General features: G+C 37.1%; 1 protein-coding gene across 2 annotated transcripts in view; it reads right to left on the reverse strand.

Annotated features, from left to right (window-relative positions):
- LManII (Lysosomal alpha-mannosidase II) overlaps positions 1-25,000 on the reverse strand; it is a 670,847-nt gene that overhangs the window by 271,140 nt on the left and 374,707 nt on the right. The window contains exons 7-8 of one of the 2 annotated variants that reach the window (XM_076202638.1): positions 21,779-21,915; positions 17,556-17,689 (exon numbers count right to left, since the gene is read on the reverse strand). In XM_076202638.1, the coding sequence (XP_076058753.1) occupies positions 17,556-17,689; positions 21,779-21,915 (271 nt within the window). Of the gene's footprint in view, positions 1-10,251; positions 10,386-17,555; positions 17,690-21,778; positions 21,916-25,000 lie in introns of both variants that reach the window. The other variant, XM_076202637.1, reaches the window with a different exon arrangement.

The following is a 25,000-nucleotide window of genomic DNA, read 5'->3' on the forward strand; positions in this document are numbered from 1 at the left end:
TCGTTGTCGCAAGCTCGTGCTCTCTTCGTATAATTCAATATCGTCCCGTTGCCTTATTTTTATATACATGTACTCATGTGATCATACCCGCTATTCCTACATCTAACTGATGGGTGTAGTGTAGTAAATGCAGAAGTACTTTCTTTAGCTGATGAAATATCCTTTCCCTCATGAAAACAAATTACTCAACCTCAAGAAATTCGACAAAGACCTTCATGGCATTAAAGAAGACGCTTCCCAACTTTTTTTTATTTTTTTATTTTCCTTAGTCCCGAATTATATTTCTATTCGAATAATCACTTTCATCCAAGAACAGGCTTATTCCCAATCCAGTGTATTGAATTTTATTATCTTATCTTATTCGAATGTTACCTTGTTTTCTGGCGCATTCTGGTCGTTCCAAGTGTCACAGACAGAAGTCAATTCCGTTTAGGAGCCAATTTGTCATCTGTCTAATGTAATGGATATTGATTTTTTCAAGTGTAACCTTGTCATCTGGTCCATTTCGATTGTACCAAGTGCGATGATCCTTTATTCACTATTCCTGAATATATATATACTATATATATAATTTATATATATAATATATCTATTATATTTGAGATATATATAAATTATTATATATAAGATTATTATATATTATTATATAATATATATATTAATATATCTACATATAATTATACATATATATATATATATATATATATATACATATATATTCTATTCTAAGAAGTGTATGAATCCAATATCGTTCTACTGTACGTCCTTGATTCTTGCACCTAGTACATCTTTCTCATCGATTTTCTTTTCCTTTCTATTTCCATTTTCACCCCTCATCTACCTTTGTTTTTCATTTTCATTCGTGTTTTTATTCCCCACACATCCTTTCCTCTTTCTGAACGAACTACAACGTTTTCCTGGCCTCCCTCTCTTCATTAAATCTATTCTTAGTCATCTCTTCTTCCTTAGCCATTTACAACCTTTTCTAAAATAAGACAGCGCCCATTAAAACTCTAAAACCTTCCCATTCACTGCGACTTCTTCATGGAAGAGGCAAAACGAACTCAAGCAAGGACGCTTTTGTCACTGACTGACTCTATAGACCTTTAATTAGGTCACTTAAATAACAAAGGGATTCTCCAGAGCTCTGAAAAATTCTTCTCAGTTCATAAAGAGAGTAGGGTTTGCCACTCCATATAAAACTTCTTGGAGTCGGGGTGTCTGCCAGCAGGAATTCATAAGCTTACAATGACGGGCAGAATGAGATATCAATCTGATGATTGAATGAAATCTAAGCGTTTGATCAAAGCCATATATTGGGAATTGTGTGTGTTCATATGTATATATATATATATATATATATATATATATATATATATATATATATACTGTATATATATATATACATATATATACATATAAATAAGATTTATAATATACAATCATACAACATAGCGATATTATATTATATAAGATATATAATATTATACAACATATATAGATACCATATAATATACATATACATATAATACATACTACATACATATATTATTAATATTTATAATATAATATATATATACTTTATACTGTATATATATATGACCATATCATAAATTTTTGTTATTATTTTTTATTTTAATTACTTTTTAATTCTTTTTTTATAACATATATATATAAATATATATATACATATACACATATAATATATTATAATATATTATTATTATATATACATTCATACACTATATATATATATATTATATTACATATACATATGCAAAGTAGACACTTGGAAAAAGGAAACTCTAAACGAAGCAGAGGCTTTGTATATTACATCTTCAGAGCAACAAGTATGTTGCACTGAAGATTGTAATATACGAAGCGCTTGCTTCGTCTTGTTCCGTTAGTTCCTTTTTCCAAGTGGTCTACTACTTTGCATAAAGTGAACAACACACGTAACCCCGTGTTTCGTATTAACATATACAATATTCATTAACATAGACATATATATACATATACATAATATTAACATATAATATATATAATATATCTATATACTGTATATATACTTATAATATATATATATATATATATACATATATACATATATATATATATATATATATATATATATATATATATATATACATATTTGCATATAAGTACATGTGTTCACGTCCTTTCTTTTCTGTCAGCCATGGGCACGACAAAAAAAAAAAAATAATAACATGGGATGTCATCTGATGGCTGACCGATTACACTCGCTTGATAGTGCAAGTATTTACATTGAACTCCTTCTTTACTTCTGCCTTTGATGTATATGATCGTTATGTTTTTGATATGACATATTGCATTTAATCCACATGAAAGTATGATATCAGTAAAACTTTATATCTTCTTCACCTTAAAATTTCACAAAATTTTTCTTTAAATTTTTCTTGCTTTATATACTTTCCCCAGTCCCTACCCTCCCCTTTTATCCTGATCCACCGTGCTACCCCATGTGTCTAAAATTCACTTTACTTTCTGCAGCATCAAAGCTATCACCATTCCCTCCACTATACCTCTGTTCGCTTTTTTTCTTCCCTCCTACGCATCTTTAGTGTTTTAAATCACTCTCCTTGCATTTGCATGTCAAAACTTTGTATTTACATTTATATCCTTCACCATGCCATTTCCATCGTTTATAATTTTCCATGCACTATTTAAGACTTTTATTTCCTTCATTTGCAATATTGCTCTCCGTCATAGAAATTTTTCTTTCCCTACAATACCACACTCTATGAAAAATTTTTCTTCCATCTCCCTCCTTTTCCCTCCTCTTAGCTCTAACTTTTAGTCTCTGTTCTTTATGGTTTTATACTCTAATATGTCAACAAGCCATGGTGACTTCGCACAGTCATATCTTAGCAGCACCCCAACTATGCAAATTCTACTTTCTCTTTAATTACGTTTACACATGCTATCCCACATTTAGAAATGCTTTTCTTTGTCCTCAGAAGCGTTTCCATAATGTGCTCGGGTCCAAACTATCATATATTTTCCTATAACTATCAACTGTTACACGTCTTTCTTTTTCACTTTTACTGCGCTCTCCATCATTGTACTTTATCTTGAACTCTTCAAACAAACTCCTTCTTTCTTAGTTCTTTTTGTTCTCCCACCTCTATTTCTTTTTTCTACTCGTTCCTTTCAGTTCTTCCATTTATTTCTTCCTGAAATTTTGAATTATTTATTCCTCTGAGATCTTGCAGTCATTCTTTCCTTTTTGTAGAGATATTTTGTACAAAATGCCTCACCCAGTCTTGCTGTAGCCTTCCTTTTCTTTTACACTTTTTAAGTATTTTGGACATACATTCCCTCAAGTATTTTCTTTAATAACTGACAAGCTCATTGTTATTCCATTTATTTCTGCCAATTTACTTCTTTTTACACTTCTGTAGTGATTTATCTATTTTCTCCTTTCTTATTTTAAATCTCATTTTCCTTTTGTTACTTGTCTCTTTGTGAATTTGTTACCCTTTATACAGTATTGATTGAGGAAGTTTTATGTAGTCAAAATTGTTGTGATCAGAGTTATGCATTATTCTTTTATAATAACGAGTTTACAAAAATAATCACTTTCATATTCTATTATCCCTTCTTTCTGTTGCTTTCCTTATATCTCTCTTTTGCCAACTCTAATTAAGACTCTATTGTCCTCAGTGATATGAGGGCTGGGTATTGCCAACGAAATACTGAAAAAATTCTCTGCGTGTGTTCCATCACCAAGTCCTTCACTATTTCTTTCCCTCCCTTCAGATGTGTCACAAAGTTATCCCTCTTTGGTGTCAGCATTTCCTCACTTTTGAATAGTTATCATATCTCCTTCTCCTTTTCCCACCTCCTTTTCCAATTCATCCCTCTATCTACTTTTCCTGTTTACCTCGAATTACAATTTTTTCTTTCTTTTTCCTAGAAGCCTTTTACACTTTTCTTTCAGTCTAACTGATATCTGGCTTTTTATTCTCACTATCGTCTTCACTTCTGTTCCCTCTCGCTTGTAGCATCCCTCTGTTCTCCATTCTGTTTTCTACTGATAAGTTCTTTTCATTGATCACCGAGCTCTGATCCTCGTCCATATCAATCTTTTCTTTTTCTCTTTGGGACCAATTCTCCAAATCTATTCCAGTGCATTTCATGATACTAATCAAAATAATTTACCTTCCGTTTCAGTATCTTTATCTACCCTCTCTTGCATTACCATCCAATTCTATGTAATTTTCAGTTCACATTTTTCTGAAACTTTATCTTTAAAACAACTCACTTTTCTTATTCCTCCTTTGTCCGCCTACCTATTTAGTGTTCACCTCTCTCCCTCAATCTTCATCCTCATTTTGGCTTCCACCATTGAATGATAAGATACTCAAGCCTTTCAGCCTTCTCTCACTGATTTCCTGTACAACAGCTTCCCCCTAAAATTTTGGCTACAAGCGTAGTCTAGTACCCTTGATTCCCTCATTTCTTTTCACTCATATTTATCAATGAGATGGCCTTATCTTAAATAAATTATAGACTACTATAAGCTTCTTGTGCGTATCTATGACACGTACTTTGTGTAATTCATTCTGTACCCTACTCCTAACTTACCAATCGCATCTTATTCTGACTTATTCCTAATCCTTGCGTCCGTGTCGCCGACTATTGTTGTATACTTGTAAAACTTTTCCGCTTCTATCTTTAGCTTTTAGCAAAAAATTCTTTTACGTGTGAATTCCTTTCATTCCTCGGATTATAAATACTCACTATCACCACCTCTTTTCTTTTTATTTTCCTTTTCACCCATAAGATTCTCGAGCCTACAACTCAATATCCCAGAACATTTTTCCAATTTTTCCACCGATAACATGATTGGTACTCCTCCCGACGCAATATCCGTTCACACTCGCCGCCCGCAGTACGATCGTAGGTCACCGTGTATCCTTTATCCTTGCCTGTTCCTTTTCTCTTCTATTTCAATCTCCATTACTATTCTCCTTTTCACGATACTCTTATGACTCACTTAAACAATCCACTCGCTTATTGCTTTCTCGCCATATTTCCTATAAATCCCCGCATTCGTATTTCAACACTGGACCTCTGAACACAAATAATAATTTTTTGTATTTAGGTTACACATATATTTCCATACCAATGTAAATGCATATAAACATGTGCATACATAGGCCCATACACATATGCATAAATGATAATTCACCTACACAAGCACCAGCATATGCACAAATACCAACACCATCAGCATCACCGTCACCGTCACCGTCACCATCACCATCACCATCAACATCACCATCAGCATCACTATCACCATCACTATCACCATCACCATCACCATCAACATCACCATCAGCATCACTATCACCATCATCATCACCATCACCATCACCGTCGCCATTACCATCACCATCACTAACACTAACACCCACACCTACACCAATACCAATACCAATACCAATACCAATACCAATACCAATACCAATACCAATATCAATATCAATATCAATACCAATACTATTATCAATACCAATACCAATACCAGTACCAATACCAATACCAATATCAATATCAATACCAATATCAATATCAATACCAATATCAATGTCAATACCAATACTAATACCAACACCAGCATTCCAACACCCACACCTACATCTACAGTGTACTCGAACACATACACATACGCGCATGTACACTTACACGTACACGCACAATTACAGGCCTATGTATGCATTTGCGTAAAAGTACAAACGTACTGCACATACACGCATAAGCACATGTACACACGTATACGAACACGTACACGCACACGCAAACGTACACATACACGTAAACATACAATTATACGTACAAGTACAAATACAGGGTCGACAACATCTGTACATACACGTACACGTACACGTGTACTTATGCGCGTAGACGTACATTACACTTGTACGTATATATGCCCCATACACTTGCATGTGCACGTATACTTATACGTACACGTGTACACACATGTTCACGAACAAGGATTGTCTAAACTGGAACTACCAACCCTGGAACAAAGAAGAGAAAGAGGCGATCCAATGGCCACTTACAGAATCATGAAAGGCATGGAAGTCCTTGACAGAGAAGACTTATTAAAGTGGGAAAAAACAATTTCCCACACAGAGTGATGGATGTCTCGAACAAACTGAACGAAACATTAGCGTGTGCAAACACCATACAAGAATTTAAGAACAAACTAGATGTTGCGATAGACAAAGACGGGTCACTACGAGCATAGCTCCCCTTCCCGTATAATACAATTAGGTAAATACATACGTATGCGATTGCGCGTTCACGTACACGTAATTCTGCACGTTCAATACACGTATATGTCACGTACACATCCTCAGAGACGAGCACTGGACCTACAGGGACTTTTAAATTTACACATACACGTGCAGGTAACATACATACAATACCGAAGTGTGCCTATTCAACATAATCTAAGTAATATTTCCAGTTTCCAAAAAAAAAAAGACCATCAGAAACGACAGTTTTGAAGGCTCCTCTGTGTGTAGGAATGGTTGTGTGCTACGCGATACCCGGTTCGTAGCTGGATCGCGGCTGTTTCGTGACTTGATTTACTTCGCAGTCACTAGCGATTTATTCCATAATTATTACCACGGGGAAGCGAATAAAATCTTCGGGACTACCTTAGACATGGGTGCCCTGTATATATATATATATATATATATATATAGTGTTTTGAGCAAGGAAACGAGAACGCAGGAAATAGGGATGGGTGGAGGTTGGCTGTGTAAAGATGATACTATTATCCAAGGAGGATAGGGGCGGGGGATGGAGGGATAGGAGGTGCTTATATTCAAAAGATATTTTGACGCAGCCCGAAGGAATTTCTCCCCGTTTTCTCTTATTTTACAAGAGGGGACGGAGAGACTGGGGGTTTCCGACTTAATGAAGCGGCTTTGCTGTGGATGTCCTCTGTCTTGCTACATTGGTTCTGATTCAGGGCAGTGGGTGGGATATTGATATGACTCGTCATCTATGAGGGATTAAGATGAGAAGGAAGGAAAGGGGTGGTGGAAGGGAGTCGAATGAGTGAGAGTAGGTGCGTGACTTTGACTTGGCTACCTCCCTTACAAGGGGGAAAATTCTCATGGTACATAGGATTTATATGTACACACACACACACACATATACATATATATGTATATATATATGTATATATATAGATATGTATATATATATATATATATGTATATCTATGTATATATATGTATATATATATGTATATTTATATATATGTATATGTATATATATGAGTGGAAGGGTGGTGAGTTAAACACAAAGAACAGTTGTAGTTTTATTCACTGACGTTTCGTCCTTACCAGGACATTCTCAAAGTACTTTGAGAATGTCCTGGTAAGGACGAAACGTCAGTGAATAAAACTCCAACTGTTCTTTGTGTTTAACTCACCACCCTTCCACTCATTTGTCTTCCATACTTCAGTATATATATATATATATATATATATATAAAGTATACATATATGGACATATATATATGTGTGTATATATATACATATATATATATATATATATATATATATATATATAGACTGTATATGTATATATATATATATATATATAGTATAGTTAGTACACCGACACATACTTACATATGTGCAAAAATGCTGTAGCCAAGAATTCATCACACGCAACGCCTGCAAAAAAGAAAGAAAAAAAAAAGCAAGCACTACTCACGAACTCCAAGCAACATACGGAACCACGTAATGCACGCAAATCCTCACGCTGGTACGTGTACGAGCTAGTGAAGAAGAGAGACGACCACAAGAACAAGGATAATGTGTTGCTGAGGTGCACGCCCGTACATGCTAAGGGACGACTACAAGTTGAAGAAAGGAGTCGATTCAAATCGACATTATCAACAGAGAGGGTAGAAATTCACATATCTATTCACGTAAATATAATAGGATGGCCATGGTAATTCTCCGTCATGAAGTTATCAACTCGCAGTCAAATGTCCTAAAAATTTCGGGCGGAGAAAATACAAAAGGGGTAAATAGATTCATTAACATCACTGATACACTAATAGTGACAAAAAACATATGAGATGAGGAAAAGAAAATAGAAACCTTGAAACAAAATGCAGATCCTGAGAAGTGTAGGGCTAGGCTTATAATAAACTTTGAGGAAATGGAAAATATCAATACATATGAAAATTATAAGAAATCATTCATTAAACACTTTAAATCAAAGTGAGATTAGGATCCTATCAGGGCTTTGATTAGGATGATAAAAAAAAAAAAAAAAAAAAAAAGAAACAAATATGGAATATCTAGAAACAATAGACAAATGGTCTAAGGACATGATTTCTATGTTGAAGAATTCAGATTGGATAGAAAGTAGATCTAGTGACAAGTTAAAAGTTTCTCGGGCTACTAATAGCATTTGCACTACTGGTATACAACAATGACGAGATAACTGCAGGAGAACTATATAAGGATCTTAAAGAAACAATGGACCTTGAGATGGATTATCTTTTACAAAGTTGTCAAGAAGGAAGGCAACTAGTCTATATGTCATGACATTAGGAAAGCAACAACAGAAAAAACTAGGAATTATAGAAGTGATTACACAAACAGAGGATCTGAACGTAGAGTTAGAAACACTTCAAGAAATGCTAGACTTAAGTGTTATAATTAAAGGAAATTGGGACATACAACATGAGTGTAATTATGAGATGTGTATAGAGAGTTGAAAATAAATGACACAGTGTTTAGGAAGAAGATAAGCAAAAGTACACAAGGGAAACGGTGGTGAATGGAAGAGTGGTTGATAAGGCATTAATGGACTATGTAGTGGTATCCAAGCAAAGAGTAGGAAGAGTACTGGATGTCCTTGTTTTCGGTCGGGAGAGTAGGGGAATATCAGATAATTTTTTGGTGGAACGTAAGTTGAGAGGGGAGGATAGGTGGAAAAAGAGAAACAGGGAGGAAGGTAGACAGGTTTAAACGAGAGAGAGAAAAAAGCAACAACAGTACTAGGAGAACCTACGAGAAGTGAGGGAGGTAGTGAAGGATAGAGTAGAGGTAGGTGTGGAAGAGAAATAGGGGTGTTTCAAGGAGGATGTGACAAGGTGTGAAAAAATGGTATGTGAAACAAGGAGGATAGAGGAAATAGAAAGAAGGATAGGTAGTGGTGGGCTGATGAAATGGAGAAGGTTGTAGAAGAGAAGAAACAAACATTCAGACACTGGTTGGAAAGTAGGACTAAATAAGATAAAAAACATGAGAGGCATATAAAAAAAGAGAAGCAATACAAAATATAAAAGAATCAAAAAGGAGAACAGATGTAAAATGGGGAGGAGTATGACAGAATTTTTTTAAAGTAATAGAAATATTTTTTGAAAGTAAATCAAGGAAGGGGACGTGGGTCAAGTAGGCGATAAAAGGAAGATGAGCAGAGTATTCTAGATGCTGAATGTGAAGGAGGATAGGTAATCAGACTGGATTCTATTGTATTTCTAGTCAAATATGACTTATTTCTAACAATTTCTTTGGCACCCTCGCAATTAATGCAATGATTAATCCTTTAAATGAACAAATCATTGTTTATAACGTCGTAAGATTTTATGAATGTCATCTAGAAAAATCAAAAGGTTCTGCATTCTCCACTAAAGCGATATAATTGATCCAGTCAACAATAATGTTTCCATAGGACAAACACGAATCTCTACTTTGAAACAATAAGCTATTGATAATGATAACTTACTCCGAATCTATTTCTTGTCATTTCGTTTACATTTATCGGAAATTCAAGTGTACACATATCATATACCCAGAGCAAACGTTCTGTCATGACCTTTTACTGAGAACATCTCAGTGGCTTCTGAGGATTTTAATTATTCCATCACTATTGATATGAAAAATCCAATAATGCTGGTCCTTTGGGGTGTACCATCGTCCAAATTAGATATTCATGGAAGTTATACATCTGTTTATGCTTATACTATACTTATCATGTATCTATGGCAAAAATATCAACACTCAACATGGATAAAACATGGCGATATTTGATTGAACAGAATAAGAACTGAACCCTCCTCTCAAAATCACCCCAAAAAGTCCTCAAAAGCCTCCTCTTTAAGCCATTCAAAGACACCTCCCTCCAACGAATCGATTGGGGGTGACCATAAAGCCTTACTTGATGAGTTTGCCGAGGTTCTTGAGCCAAGAGAGGGCACTCTGGTAATGGAAGTCCATGCCCATCGTCATGATGATGTGATTCGTTCGGTAAAACTTGGCTTCCTCCCGAGCCGCCGCCAGGAACTCTCTCACCTGCACGAAGGAGAGGGTCCTCAGGTTATGGGAGCATGAGGCATGAGGGTGGAAGCGTGAATAGACGATAAAGGAGAGGGTGGTTACATCAGAAGGATATATAAAGTAAAAGAAATGGGAAATTTAATGTATGGATGTATACAAAAGGACAATGAAAGAATGAGAGTATGAACCGTTTTGGTGAGGGAAAACTCCAAGAGGCAGAAAATATTATGATACAAACTAGTCGTGAAAAAGAAAAGAAAACAGGAAGAGAGATAAAAAAGAGAGAAAGGAGCAGAAGCAGCACTTGGAGGAAGTGGAGAAAGAAAAGAGGAGGTGGAACAAGTAATGGTAGAGAAAGCAAAGGAGAAGGAAACCCGGAGTATAAGAAAAAAGAATAAAGAAGTGGGGGAGAAGGAGGAAGGTTGAATGAAAGGGAGGAAGAGGAGGAAGGGAGGAAAAAGAGGAAGGGAAGTAAGAGGAGGGAAAAGGAAGTAGAAAGGAGAGTAACAGAGGACGAAAGAAGAAGAAGGGAAGGAAACTGGGAAAGAGAAGGGAGACGAAGAGATGAAGAATCACATGAAGAGGTGAAGAGGAAGGAAGAATGAGATTAGTACTAAGAGAAAAGTCAAGAGGAATAGAAAGACGCGGAGGATGTAAAAGAAGAATAACCAGAGGAGATGCTGCAGCGTGAGCAGATTAAGGCAGTGAGAGAAGACGGAGAAAGAGAAGGAAGCGGCAGAAGAAGATCAGGAAACGTCACATCAAAGCCTCAGTCAATGTCATGTTAATGCAGTAGCAATCTTCTGGCGTCTTTACTTTGGCGTAGAAAAAAGAAACAGAATTCTAAACTTTGTGACACGGGAATGGATATAGGATGGATTGTGGGGGGAGGGGGAGAATTATTAGATGTAAGGCACAGTCATAAGACAAACAATCCGACAAGAGTGGCTGGGACATGGGAAATGGGGAGTGAGCTCTAAAGGTGGCACTTGAATGAAACTGGTGATGATACATGTCATTTCAAGGCTTTTGGTATTTTTCATCAGAAACAGGGGCATAGATGCGGTAGCAGCTAATAACATTAGTGGGCGAGGCAAAAATAGCAGGGTTGTCATTTTAGGAAAAAACAACAACAACAATAACGTTTAAAAACGAATGCATTTTTTGGCCAAAGTTGTCACCCTTGTCCTGCGTGTTCGAGGATCCGGACTGAGCATAATTTGACTTTTAGATAAAAAAAAAAAAAAAAAATTCAAGGGCGCCAAGGTCTGTACTCTTAACAATTGGTGTTTCTTTTGAAACGTAATATTTGACCTATTAAAACTCGGAGACATTCATAGGTACCAGACAATTTTATTTTTCCAGTTCTATGGGAATCCGTCAAGAGGAGATTAGATCTATCTTGTTCTAAAACATTGTTAGGCATCGCAGCTTTTATTATCATTTTTGGTTTTCACCAAATAATATGACTCAACTCTTGAGGGACAGTTACTCTCCTAATAAGAGCACCTGTTAGGTGGTGAGACTTCGTGTTTAGGTCTTTGCTGAGGAGATGGTGTGGGGCTGGGGCTGATGATGGTGTTGTTATTGTAACTGGGTCTCAATCGATCTAGACCCCATTAAGCCATAAATCCTTCCCTTCAACGGAATTAGTCTCAGGCCTGAAGAGTTTAATGGCTTTAAACTTAAACAAGTGTGTCAGTGCAGAGTGAGCAAGTCTGCTTCCTCCTTCCCGGTTCCGTTTACGCCACGTCGGGTTTTCCTCGGCGGTACACATTGTGAAAGCCGAGCCAAGACAAAGGCACAGAGCAGCATTACATTCGGTCGGAAAAACAAGTTTCTCAACATTTGCAGCCGGTGTGCAGTCTTGATATCTGGTAACAGGAATGGAAATGATCGTCAAAGTAATTCGTCTCGAACAACCAAACGATTTTCTTGCTCACTTTAGTTACCGAAAGTAATAATGGCGGACGTTTTTCCGGGCATGTGTGAATTAAAACTCTTCTGCGAACAGTACATGATAGCAAGAATATTGAACTTATTTCCTCGAATGCACTCTCAGAAGGAGCCGATCATCCCTAGTGAGGGACCATCCCTCAGACATGTGGAATTGTCTAGCTTTAAAAGAACATACTTCATAGTGATGACGATGATTAATTGACGATGACAATGATAATGATAATGATGATGACGATGACAATAACAATGATGATAGCAATAATAGAAATGACACTGACAACGACAACGACGACGACGATGATAATGACAAGTGACCAAAGATGAACGAAATGAGCACCTGCCAGTGGTGATTCTACTTGTACTGTTGTACTAAATGTACTTCAAAGAATTATCTCCCCGCCGTCCATCCTGAACATTCATCAACAGCTTCACCCTCATCCAGAGGTGCAGCCCTGAAGGGCAGGTACTCGGTTTCTTCACTGGGCTCAATATTTACCTCTATCAGCTTCATTTCCCTCCTACTTTCTTCCATAAAAGAGGAGCTGACAATTGCCGATGGCTCTATTTCTCCTCCGATTCGTTAATGCACAGAAACAAACCCAAACTAATAGTATATAGACATTTCTCATTAGAATATATATATATTTTTTTATGGAGGACTCAAAGACAGTTGCTGTTTACTGCATATGCACATATATGTGGTGATGGTTGTTCGATCTTCTGTCAGCGAAGCTTTAGGCACCAATTATTATATTGATAAACAAATCTGTTATTCCTTTAAGGGGACGTACTCATACGCATTATCTTCGCCTTGGCTATATAAAAAACTTCCTGACCATGGTCATATCTTGAATTCAAAGGTGAAGTTCTTTTTTTTTTTAATTAAGTTATTTCGTTCCAAAGAGACTCGTCTTGATAAGGCTCATATGTCCCGGGGAGGGAAGAAAAATGGTCCCGCCTTTGATGTTGACTCATGTCTGTCATTACCAAAGTTAAGAAAAAAATAATCGTATGCAAAAATGCACGCACACACACACACACACACACACACACACACACACACACACACACACACACACACACACACACACACACCCACACACACACACACACACACACACACACACACACACACACATATGTATGTATATATATATATATACATATATATATATATATGTATATATATATATACTAGTATATATATATGTACATATGTATATGACACACAGGAACCCACAGTCGGAGAAAATAAACTTCGAATAAAGAAGAATCCTATATTTCGGCTATCAACTGTAGCCCTCTTCAGGAAAGTACTTTCATGAAGAGGGCTACAGTTGTAGCCGAAATATAGGATTCTTCTTTATTCAAAGTTTATTTTCTCCGATTGTGGGTTCCTGTGTGTCATTTACAAATGTGCTACTACATTTCTGTTTAGAAATATATATATATATATATATATATATATATATATAAAGTTTCGCTCAACTTATATCTTTCTTGATGGCACAATCGGTTAAGTCACTAACACTTGTCACGTGCTAGCCCCGGTTCGAGTCATTGTCCGTACCACGTTTCAATTTCTGCATGCTGGCCCTAGCGCGTCTCTCGACGTTGATGGCGTAGAATTGAAGTGTATTCTGGTTGATAAAAATGTATATCGGTTCACTGGGACTCACTCAGTGTTGTACAAATACTTTCTCGCTTTCGTATACCTACCAAATGTACCAAATTATAGTAGAAATGGGTTGAACACAAAATTTCGTGTATGTATATGTAACTTCAACATACAAATATATAAGAAAAGTTGCGCTCAACTTATGTCTCTCTTGATGGCGCAATCGGTTAAGTCACTAACACTTGTCATGTGCTGGCCCCGTTCGAGTCCTTGGCCGAACCACGTTTCAATTTCTGCATGCTGGCCTCCGCGAGTCACTCGATGTTGATAGCTTAGAATTAAAATGTATTGTGGTTGATAAAAATGTATATATGTTCACTGGGACTCATTGAGTGTTGTACAAGTACTTTCCCGCGTTCGTATACTTACCAATTGTACTATCATAGTGGAGATGGGTTGAACGCAAAATTTCGTGTATGTGTATGTAACTCGAGCATACAAATACATAAAAAAGTTGAACTCAACTTATCTCTCTCTTGATGGCGCAATCGATTGAGTCACTAACATTTATCAGGTGCTGGCCCCGGTTCGAGTCCTTGGCCGTACCACGTTTTAATTTTTACATGCTGGCCTCCGCGAGTCTCTTGAAGTTGGTGGCTTAGAATTAAAGGGCATTGTGGTTGATATATATATATATATATATATATATATATATATATATATATATATATATATATATATATATATGTATATGTACACATATATGTATACTGTACACACACAGGGTGCAGGGATGACCCGTCATCCAGGAGGTGCTCAGATGAGAGGAAGGGTGGGAGGGGTGTGGAGTGTATTTAGGGATGAAATGGGTGGGAGTGTTTTTATGCCTTTCCCTTTTTGGCTACCTCCCTTGGAAGGGGGAAAAAGCCTTGGTATATGTATTGTACATACAGAAATAAATTGGCGTGATCATTATTTGTTGGTCAGATAATAAAGTACGAGATATTTTTACTGTGCTCTCGAGAATAATTTATTTTGTCACAAACTGAGTCCTGAATGTTTGATCATATTTGACTATCATTTAGAGATCGCCTTGTGCCCGTGAAAAGGGTGACACAGATATAACTGATCCTTTTGTACATAATTGGGGCAAAGGCATGCCGAACTAGATCTGTTTGGATTCTAAAATGCTGGAGATATTAAACGGAGCTAACAGTAGCTATACGTGAAAAGGCATGAACGAACATGGTAGAATTTATGATGGGTCTGCGTTTTTAAACTCACTGTGTACTTTTGTGTGTATACGCGTTTACATGCGTGCGTGCATGTATGTGTGTATTCATATGTGTGTGTGTTTGTCTGTGTTGGCTGGTTTTTATGTTTCTGAGCGTGTGTATATGTGTACATTTTTGTGCTTTTGTACGTGTATATATATATATATTTATATATATATGTATATATATATATATATATATATATATATATATATATATATGTGTGTGTGTGTGTGTGTGTGTGTGTGTGTGTGTGTGTGTGTGTGTGTGTGTGTGTGTGTGTGTGTGTGTGTGTGTGTGTGTGTGTGTGTGTGTGTGTGTGTGTGTGTGTGTGTGTGTGTGTGTGTGTGTGTGTGCGTGTGTGTGTGTGTTTGTGTATTTATATGCTAACTTATCAAGCCAAATTGTATATTGCTATTCAAAGACTACTGACCACGCGTACCCGGAAAGCCCATCCCCCCCTCGCAGGACGGCTTTGTTGACTTTCGTCACTTGACCCTTGGAAATACTTATCTTTTTTCCTCACCGTCGGAAGTGGCGTCAATGATACTCTGATATCACTTACTACGTTTACTATCTCTCTTTGAGCCGTCAGCAATTTGTCTCCCTCATCTGCTACGCTCTTTTCTGCCGGCGTATCCCATCCACTTGCATTTTTGTTGAATTTTAATTGCGTTCAGAACGTTTTTACTCTTCTTCTCAGATTGCTCTTTTACTCCTCTTTAGTTTTATTCTCCAAAATAATTTCCATAATACTTGATACTCATACAGATACACCCTCACACACACACAGACATACACACACACACACACACACACACACACACACACACACACACACACACACACACACACACACACATACACACACACACACACACTTACACACACACACACTATTTAGACATCTTCAGGGTATACACAATGATGATACAAACATGAGTATATATACAAATTGGGATGCCATCGATGGGAACAGGAAAAAGTTGCGCGGCAGCGGACATTTGGGCCACCACCAATTTTTTGAACAATAAAATTATCAAGTTTGTACATCCCTTGACTTAAATTTAAGTTATTGACAAATGTATCTTTAATCAGACTGAATTCTACTATATTTCTACCTTCCACCACTATCATTGATTTAATTAGATTACGTATTGTTGATTCAAATTTTGTGTTTGATGGGAAGAATTTTCAGCAAAAATTTGGTATGGTTATGGGCAACCCACTTTCTTCATTTCTTAGTAATCTTTACATGGATTTTTTCTAATCTAAGTTATTACCTAAAATTCTCCCCCATAGTTTTTGTAAAATGGCAAAAAATCTTTCTATGAGGAAAATGCCAGTAATACCTTCAATGTAAAAATTCTACTTGTCTTCCCTTTCACGAGAATTTCGTCAAACTACCTCGTATTCTTAAGACTTTCAGCATTCAAGTAGCATTTAAGAACTCCAATACAGTTAGAAGCCTTTGAACTGAAAACTCTCCTGATAAAGAAGAAAGATGTATCCATTCAAATCCATGTAAAAATTGTGACAAATGGTATATACGTCAGACTGGAAAAGAGTTCAAAATAAGGTTAAAACAACATCAGCATAGCGTCAGGAGTGGCCAGATGTCTAATGCGTTATTTGTTCATTTAAGGGACTTTAATCATTGCATTAATTGGGAGGGTGCCAAAGAAACTGATAGAAATAAGTCATATTTGACTAGAAATATCATAGAATCCAGTCTGATTAAAGATACATTTGTCAACAAGTTAAATTTAAGTCAAGGGAAGTACAAACTTGACAATTCTATTGTTCAAAGAAGTGGTGGTGGCCCAAACGTCCGCTGCTGCGCACGGTCTAGGCAGACCACGAGTGACTCCCTCACAACCTTTTCCTGTTCCCATCGATGGCCTTCCAATTTGTATATATACTCATGTTCGTATCATCATTGTATGTACCCTGAAGATGTCTAAATAGACGAAAGCGCACGGTCATAATTTTATCATTTACCTTGGTGCTTTTTCTGCATATAGATATAGATATACGTATATACATATACATATACATATACATATGCATATACATATGCATATACATATGCATATACGTATACATATACATATATACATATACATACACATACACATATACATTTATATATACATATGCATATATGAAAGTGGACTCATGCTTTGCCTGACCAGCTCCATTATGAAATGAAAAAGACTTTTGGTATACTGTGTGTATATATGTATACACCTTAATAGAATATAGTTTTACTATGTAACGATCACCATATTGTTACGCTTTTTCTTGTGGTTCCTCTCACGAAGCATCACTCACCTTATGAGTTTGTCAATATTGTAGAAATTTGAGTGAGCTTCCTGGAATTTAAAATCTTCTCCCATAGTCATGATGATGTGGTTGGTTCGGTAAACGTTGGCCTCCTCGCGAGCAGCCCGGAGGAAGGAGGCAACCTAAGGTCATGAGCGAGTGACACGAAGAAAATCAAAGACGGAAAGCAAAAGTTGGTACGAAAGAGAAAATGAGAATAATAGTAAGAGAGAAAAGAGAGTGGGGGAAAGAAGAAGAAAAAGAAATTAGACGAAGGAAAAAAAGAGGATGGAAAGAAGAGGAAAGAGAACAAGAAGAGGGAGAGGGAGATGAAGAAGAACAAGGAGAATGAAAAAAGAAAGAAAGACTATAATATACATATTCTAATATTGACAGAAGGATGCAGTAATGCATGCGCGTATCCTTGTCTTCCTTTAATACCGAAAGGGTATTTAAAATAGGCATCCTTGTGGCATCGAAAGAAAATGTCAAGAAAAGAAAAGAAAAGGAAATTCTTATGGAGAAGGTGTTAATAACTTCTCAACAATAATTACATGGTTATAGACACCTTCAATCTCGAAACATGAAAATAAAAAATATCGAGTCTCGAGAAAATATTTCATAAAAAATGTTGAAGTAAAATTTTCTGTGGTGGTCGACAAACACATTGTAAAACGAGGCAAACAAAAGTAGGAGTTAAGAGTTATGAAGACATCGGTAGTATTCAAGATAATATGAATGGAAATTAAAGAAAGTCTTGTAACAGGGGATGATATAAGTAATGAAAGCAGTAAAACCACTGATGATAAGAGATATGGGGTCAAAAACAAAATATATCTTCGTGATAAGAGAACATTGAAATGCACAATCCTACTTATGATTATTTAAAAAATGACAACGATGGTCACATAATTATCAATAGGAGAACATATGCCACTGCATACGAAAACGATAATAATAATGATGACGATGGTGGCACTTGTGATAATGATGTCGATGATGAGGGTCATGATGATGATGATGATGATGATGACAGTGGAAGTAATGACAATGATAGCTATAATAACTTTGACGATAATAATAGTAATATATCGTAATGATGGTGATGATGTTGATGAAGATGATGGCAATGATGGTGACGATAATGATAGTGACGATGATAATGGCGGTGTAGGTGGTAATGAATATAGTGATGATGATAGTGGTGCATCTGGTGATGATGGTCATAATGATAATGATGATGATGATGATGATCATAGTGGTGCATGTGGTGATGATGATGATGATGATGATGATGATGATGATGATGATGATGATGATGATGATGATGATGATGATGATGATGATGATGATGATGATGATGATGATGATGGTAATGGTGATGATGATGATTTGTGAAACAGATTTATCATTACATAAATAATGAGGATAATTAGTTGATTTAGTTAAGTCGGGTTAAATGCAGCGCGTATGAGCAAGTGGCTGAACAGTTATTATATTAGCGATTTCATCCACACCGATGATTAAAGTCATAATTGTGTTTTGCAACTGCGTTGATTGAAGTCCGTTAGGCTAGACGACAACAGCGTCAGAGGTAAAAAGCGTTCAATGACCCCTTCGCCTTACACGTGTAAATTACCAATTATGCTCAGGTCAATGCCAGGCACTAGGGACCGATTCTGACCCCAATCTGGCCTGAGTGAGACGCGCGCACGCACGCACACACACACACACACACACACACACACACACACACACACACACACACACACACACACACACACACACACACACACACACACACACACACACACACACACACACAACCTCGTGGCGCAGTGGTTAGAGTTATTGCCTGTCATTACGATTGTCCGGGTTCGAATCCCGCCCAGGGCCGAAATAATTTTCCTTCTTCAAATAAATCCGCCAATCGTTAGCCAGAGCTAAATACTAAGACCAGCTCTCTCTCTCTCTCTCTCTCTCTCTCTCTCTCTCTCTCTCTCTCTCTCTCTCTCTCTCTCTTTCTCTCTGTCTCTCTCTGACAAACACACACACACACACACACACACACACACACACACACACACACACACACACACACACACACACACACACACACACACACACACACACACACACACACACACACACACACACACACACACACACACACACTCACTCACTCACTCACACACACTCACACACACATGCATGCACTTATACCTACACATTGGCTGATAATCAATTAATCAACTAATGAACTCATAAATTAATGAATGAACAAATAAACCAATGGAAATGAACGAGTGAATGAATGGATGGATGAATTGATAAATAACTGAATGAGCGAATGAATAAATGAGCAAATGAGAGTGTGTGAATGAACGAACGAACGAATGAATGAATGAATGAATGAATGAATGAATGAATGAATGAATGAATGAATGAATGAATGAATGAATGAATGGGTGAATTCATAACTGAATGAGCGAATAAATAAATGAGGAAATGAGAGTGTGAATGAATGAATGAATGAACGAATGAATGGGTGAATGAATGAATAAGTAAATTTCTAAATTAGTAGATCTACGAGGGAACATATAAATGAATAACGCAAATGAAGAAATAATTGAATGAATGCATTGCTTTATAACACTATATAAAAAGTCGTAAAGGAATCAATAATATAGTTAACTAGAAAAGGGAATAAACAAAATAGAAATTAATTACACAGATACATTGTAATTTTCATTGGGCGCCGCATACGTATCACCTCGCCTGACGAGACATTTCCTAAATTTTCCTCGAACAAGTCTCCCATGCATTCACCCTTCCCATTCCAAAAATCTCTCGACACACTATTGGTCGACTTGCATGAGTTCTGTGTGTGTCTTCTTCGTCTCCTCCAACAAGGGTTTGCTCTTTTGGGATCAACAGCTAAGAAGCGTTCAACATGCTAAAACAGAATTGACATTCACAGAGTAGTTTAGGGACTGATATGAAGTCACACCGACGATACTGCACATTTATCTCAAAGACGTCAACACGCTCTTTGAAATTAGTATCAAATGTCCATGTCTTATGGTCTTACAACAAGACAGGGGGTACAAACAACACAGTACTAAAGTCACCAACATCGCCATTTTCAATCATGTTGTAGTTCTTGCAAGGTCGTTTGAGTCACTGCTGCACAGTGAGCCGAGACTACTGTGACTTAAAATCTAAACCAAGACCAAGGTTTACCATGTGGGGGTTACTGGTTGATACATTTTAATGTGTGTGTATATATATATATATAGTGAGGATATTGAAGTCTTGGAAAGTTTCACATGTCTTGGTGGTGTCATTCATAACAGTGTTAGGTCGTGTTAGAAAGTACATTGAAAGAATGGCAATGGTCTTGGGTGTTAGGACTTGCTCAACCCGAATGCAAGACGTTTCTGATGTTTATGCAAGGGGACCAAAATCCCAATCTTCAAGCTACTTTTGCTGTCTTGTTGCATGGTTGCGAGACTTAGGCACCGAATGCTAACGAGGCGCCTCGACCTATTTCGTACTAAATGACTTTGAAGAATCATGGGGGAAATTTTTTCTATCAAACCAGCACATGCTCCGTGATACTCAGAGGCATGTCAGCATGATTTGTGAATGTCAACTCTCTGTGGCACACTGTATTTCCCTGGTGTGGATGTCACTCACGGAGCTGTAGTGTCGGTAGACGAGACGAAGGGGATACCCACAGGAGTCATGCTTGGATAAAGTTAACCAGGCTCACCAAGAAATGCATGGGATGGGAAGGGAGGCTGCGTGGGGGCTTTCCTAAAGCAACCATGGGGGGAATAAAATGTGAGTAAAACGACATGCCTCTCACCACATGGTACCCATTGATGATAACGAGTTTGTCTCCCCCTTAGATAATCTATTTTCGCCCATTGGATTACCCGACACACCCTCACTAGCTTGAAACCAGTTAGTTAGTTAGAGGCCAGGAGAGATAAGATGGGGGAGAGGGAGGGAGGGGGAATTGGGGGTTTAGTGGAAGGAACGAATGAAATGGAAGGAAGTAGGAGTTATGATAGATGTGGGGCAGACCCACTTTGGAAAATGAGCTTTACTCATACAGAACCCGTTCTGCGGCAGGTAGTGTTACGTTGCATGATATCAGTAAATATACTCGTGTAAACAACATCCAGGTGGTTGTTGACGCATTTGGTAAATATTTCTCTCCTTACCTTTCTATCCACGTTGTAGTCGTGCAGGCGGGGGTCGTCCATGATGGGCTCGTCGTTGCAGAGAAGATCAAAACAGAAGCCTGAAGGAGGTCCGTAACCGTTAGGCAGGGCGCCTGTGAACAGGGTCCCCTCGTCGCCTGACGAAGAGAACATCGTTGAAAAAGAGTGATGGATATTGTCATATCAAAAATAATAAAGAAATAGATATACAAATAAATAAATATATAAATGAATAAATAAATAGATAAATGAATGAATAGACAAGTAAATAGATAAATGAATAAATAAATCATAGCCAATTCGCCCGTGGAAATTCTACGTGCACGAACGGTTCAGTAGCATTGTACATCTGGCAGCTCGTATTTCAAGTTGTTGTGGATAGTATTACTGTGAACTGGTTCTAGATAATTTGGCATCATTCAACGTGTCTAAGATTATATTCAGTTTCTAGCCTTGGCATCTTGAATGGGTATTTTAATTTTCATGAAGATCCATTAAACCACTTTCATTTACATTTGGTCATCTATTAATTTGTCATTAGCCAATCAAAGGATGGTTGTCGTACATTGCGATTTTCTTTTCGTCTTTTTCCTCTTCGTTATTTCTTGTTTACTTTTCTCTTTCGATTGTTTCGCTCTCCTGTTGGCACTGCTATTCAATTCTTCGATTATAAATTCATGATTACGATTCAAAGGATATTCGAAGACTCGTTCCAACGAAAAGTGTATTAAAACTAAATATGATAACCATTCCTCATCAAACAGCTATTGTTTCCTCTACGACTGCTACGCTTTACACTTGTCCACATTATAAAAACAAGGCTCAGCTATGGTGGTGAAGACAGATGTGATGATGGAGGAAATGAAAGAAATAGTAATAGTAGCAGCAGTAGTAGTAAAATTAGTAGACGTATATGTAGAAATGATAGTTGTAAGTGGTTGTATTAACATTAGTGGTAAAGTATGGGAAGGTCTCCCTGATTTCCTTTCAGTAAACAAGGAAACACGTAGAATTCGTGAGGAGCACCCAGATGCAAGATCAATTCCTCCGTAAACAAAGTTCAGTGAAGGATTTCTTTTTCTCCTGTGATATGATTTATGAAAACACCTTGTTGGGCACACTAAAGGGTCAGCGGGAATATCAAGCGTAGTTGTTACAGAATGGAACTTTCTATTATGCAATAACAACCTTGGAATCACAGTATGTAACCTGCAGTATACGACAGTTTTAACAATCAAGTAGTGACACCTTGAATCGTACCGTTAAGAAAATAAGTACCTCGACATTTACTGGAGTGCAATAGGAAAAACAAGAGACGGACCTAATAGTAAATCTGTCGAACGAAGTCTCTTGCCTATCTCTGTTAATTATATTCTTATATACGTTTTTTTTTAATATTATATGCGAGTTAAAAAGCTTCTAGTATCAATAGAGCCCCGCAAAGTGTCGCAGAGCTTAGTTCTCCAACTGTGCTTTACCTCCAGACTTATTCTGCGGATGAAAAGCCGAGATGTTGACCAGAAAGAAGTAAGCTGCTAAGAAAGGATTATAGGAAAAGCAATTACGAAAGTGGCACAGAGAGTGGTAAGAAAGGCAACAGGAATTCTCGAAGTACGAGAATGTGCGCGTCGCCAAGATGGCTGTGAGACGGTTACTTTTGTTACATTGAAATGTTACATTGAAGAGCGGTATTAATAGTTGCAGCATCACTTCATAGAGACATCAACAGGGAAGCAACTCTGTACAATATCAAAATAAATTTCACAGTTTTAGTCTAGCATGTGTGACATGTGTTTCATTGTAAAAACTCCAGTGGTAAATATATTTGGAGCTGTGGGGAACATCGTGTATATACTTAGCTTTTAGATTTACAGCATATATGAACATTCTATGGTCTCGTGGATTTATTCGTATTGCAGATGGTTGACATAAAGAAATAAGTTTGCTAAAAGTTACTGAAGGCGTCAATAACTGTAGCACTTAGAAGGAAAACTAATTGTACAAGGAATCTAGGCAACTCGTCATCATTAAGGATACAGAGAGAGAGAGAGAGAGAGAGAGAGAGAGAGAGAGAGAGAGAGAGAGATAGGGAGAGAAGGAGAGAGAGAGAGAGAGAGAGAGAGAGAGAGAGAGAGAGAGAGAGAGAGAGAGAGAGAGAGAGAGAGAGAGAGAGAGAGAGAGAGAGAGAGAGAGAGAGAGAGAGAGAGAGAGAGAGAGAGAGAGAGAGAGAGAGAGAGAGAGAGAGAGAGAGAGAGAGAGAGAGAGAGAGAGAGAGAGAGAGAGAGAGAGAGAGAGAGAGAGAGAGAGAGAGAGAGAGAGAGAGAGAGAGAGAGAGAGAGAAATGATTAAGTTATCAAGTGCCATCGTACAGGAAGACCTGATTGGTATGGTAATGTAAACCATTAATGGAATACGAGTTTTGGAAATAAAATCAAATATTAAGCAAGTAGTGTATGCGGTTGTGAGACAATTTTTAGGACCTGGTCGTAGGAAAATGTTGACTGACACTGACACTGGCACGGATATTTGGTTACATAACAAGATAACAAAGTGGTCTCCATGCAAAAGATCATACATAATCTGATTTATGGCTTAGAGACTCTTGTAAACGTTTAACCTTTAACGAAACTCTTATAAAGATCAATTAGATAAAACTTCATTAGGTTTTCATAAGCGAATAAAATGCAAACTACTTAGAAAGAAGATAACTGTAACTTCCACTTTAGTTAGGAAGGGTGGGTTTTTCATACTAACAGAATCTTGAACCGTTGATAGAATCTTAGATTTAATCGTTTAAACTTGCTAACAAAATTCATTGCATCACACGATCAATATGGAGAACTTAGCCCCAAACAAGTCATTAAAAGCAACATTACTGAAAACAGAGAACAGAAAGTGGAACATACAACTGGCTGACTGTCCTAGCATTCAAGCCAAAATGCTTTATAAAGAAATCTTCAGGTCTAGTTGGCCACTAGATAATATACCAAATCAGATTTTGTTCAAGTTATTTTTAGATAACAACGTCGCTATGATATACCAAATGGGATGATTTATTACTATGAGGCTAGGCGAGGAAAGGAATCCTACAGTCTAAATGTTGCTAGAGTTTGACTAATCTGATAAATAGAAAAAAATGGGTCACTTTATTGCTAACACTGTACAGCACTGTTAATACACAGATGCGAACACATCATGAGGTGGAGGGTATTGGATGGGAGT

Source organism: Oratosquilla oratoria, chromosome 19 (genome assembly GCF_046742065.1).
Source record: "Oratosquilla oratoria isolate Oo_2021 chromosome 19, ASM4674206v1, whole genome shotgun sequence".
NCBI lineage: Eukaryota > Metazoa > Arthropoda > Malacostraca > Stomatopoda > Squillidae > Oratosquilla > Oratosquilla oratoria.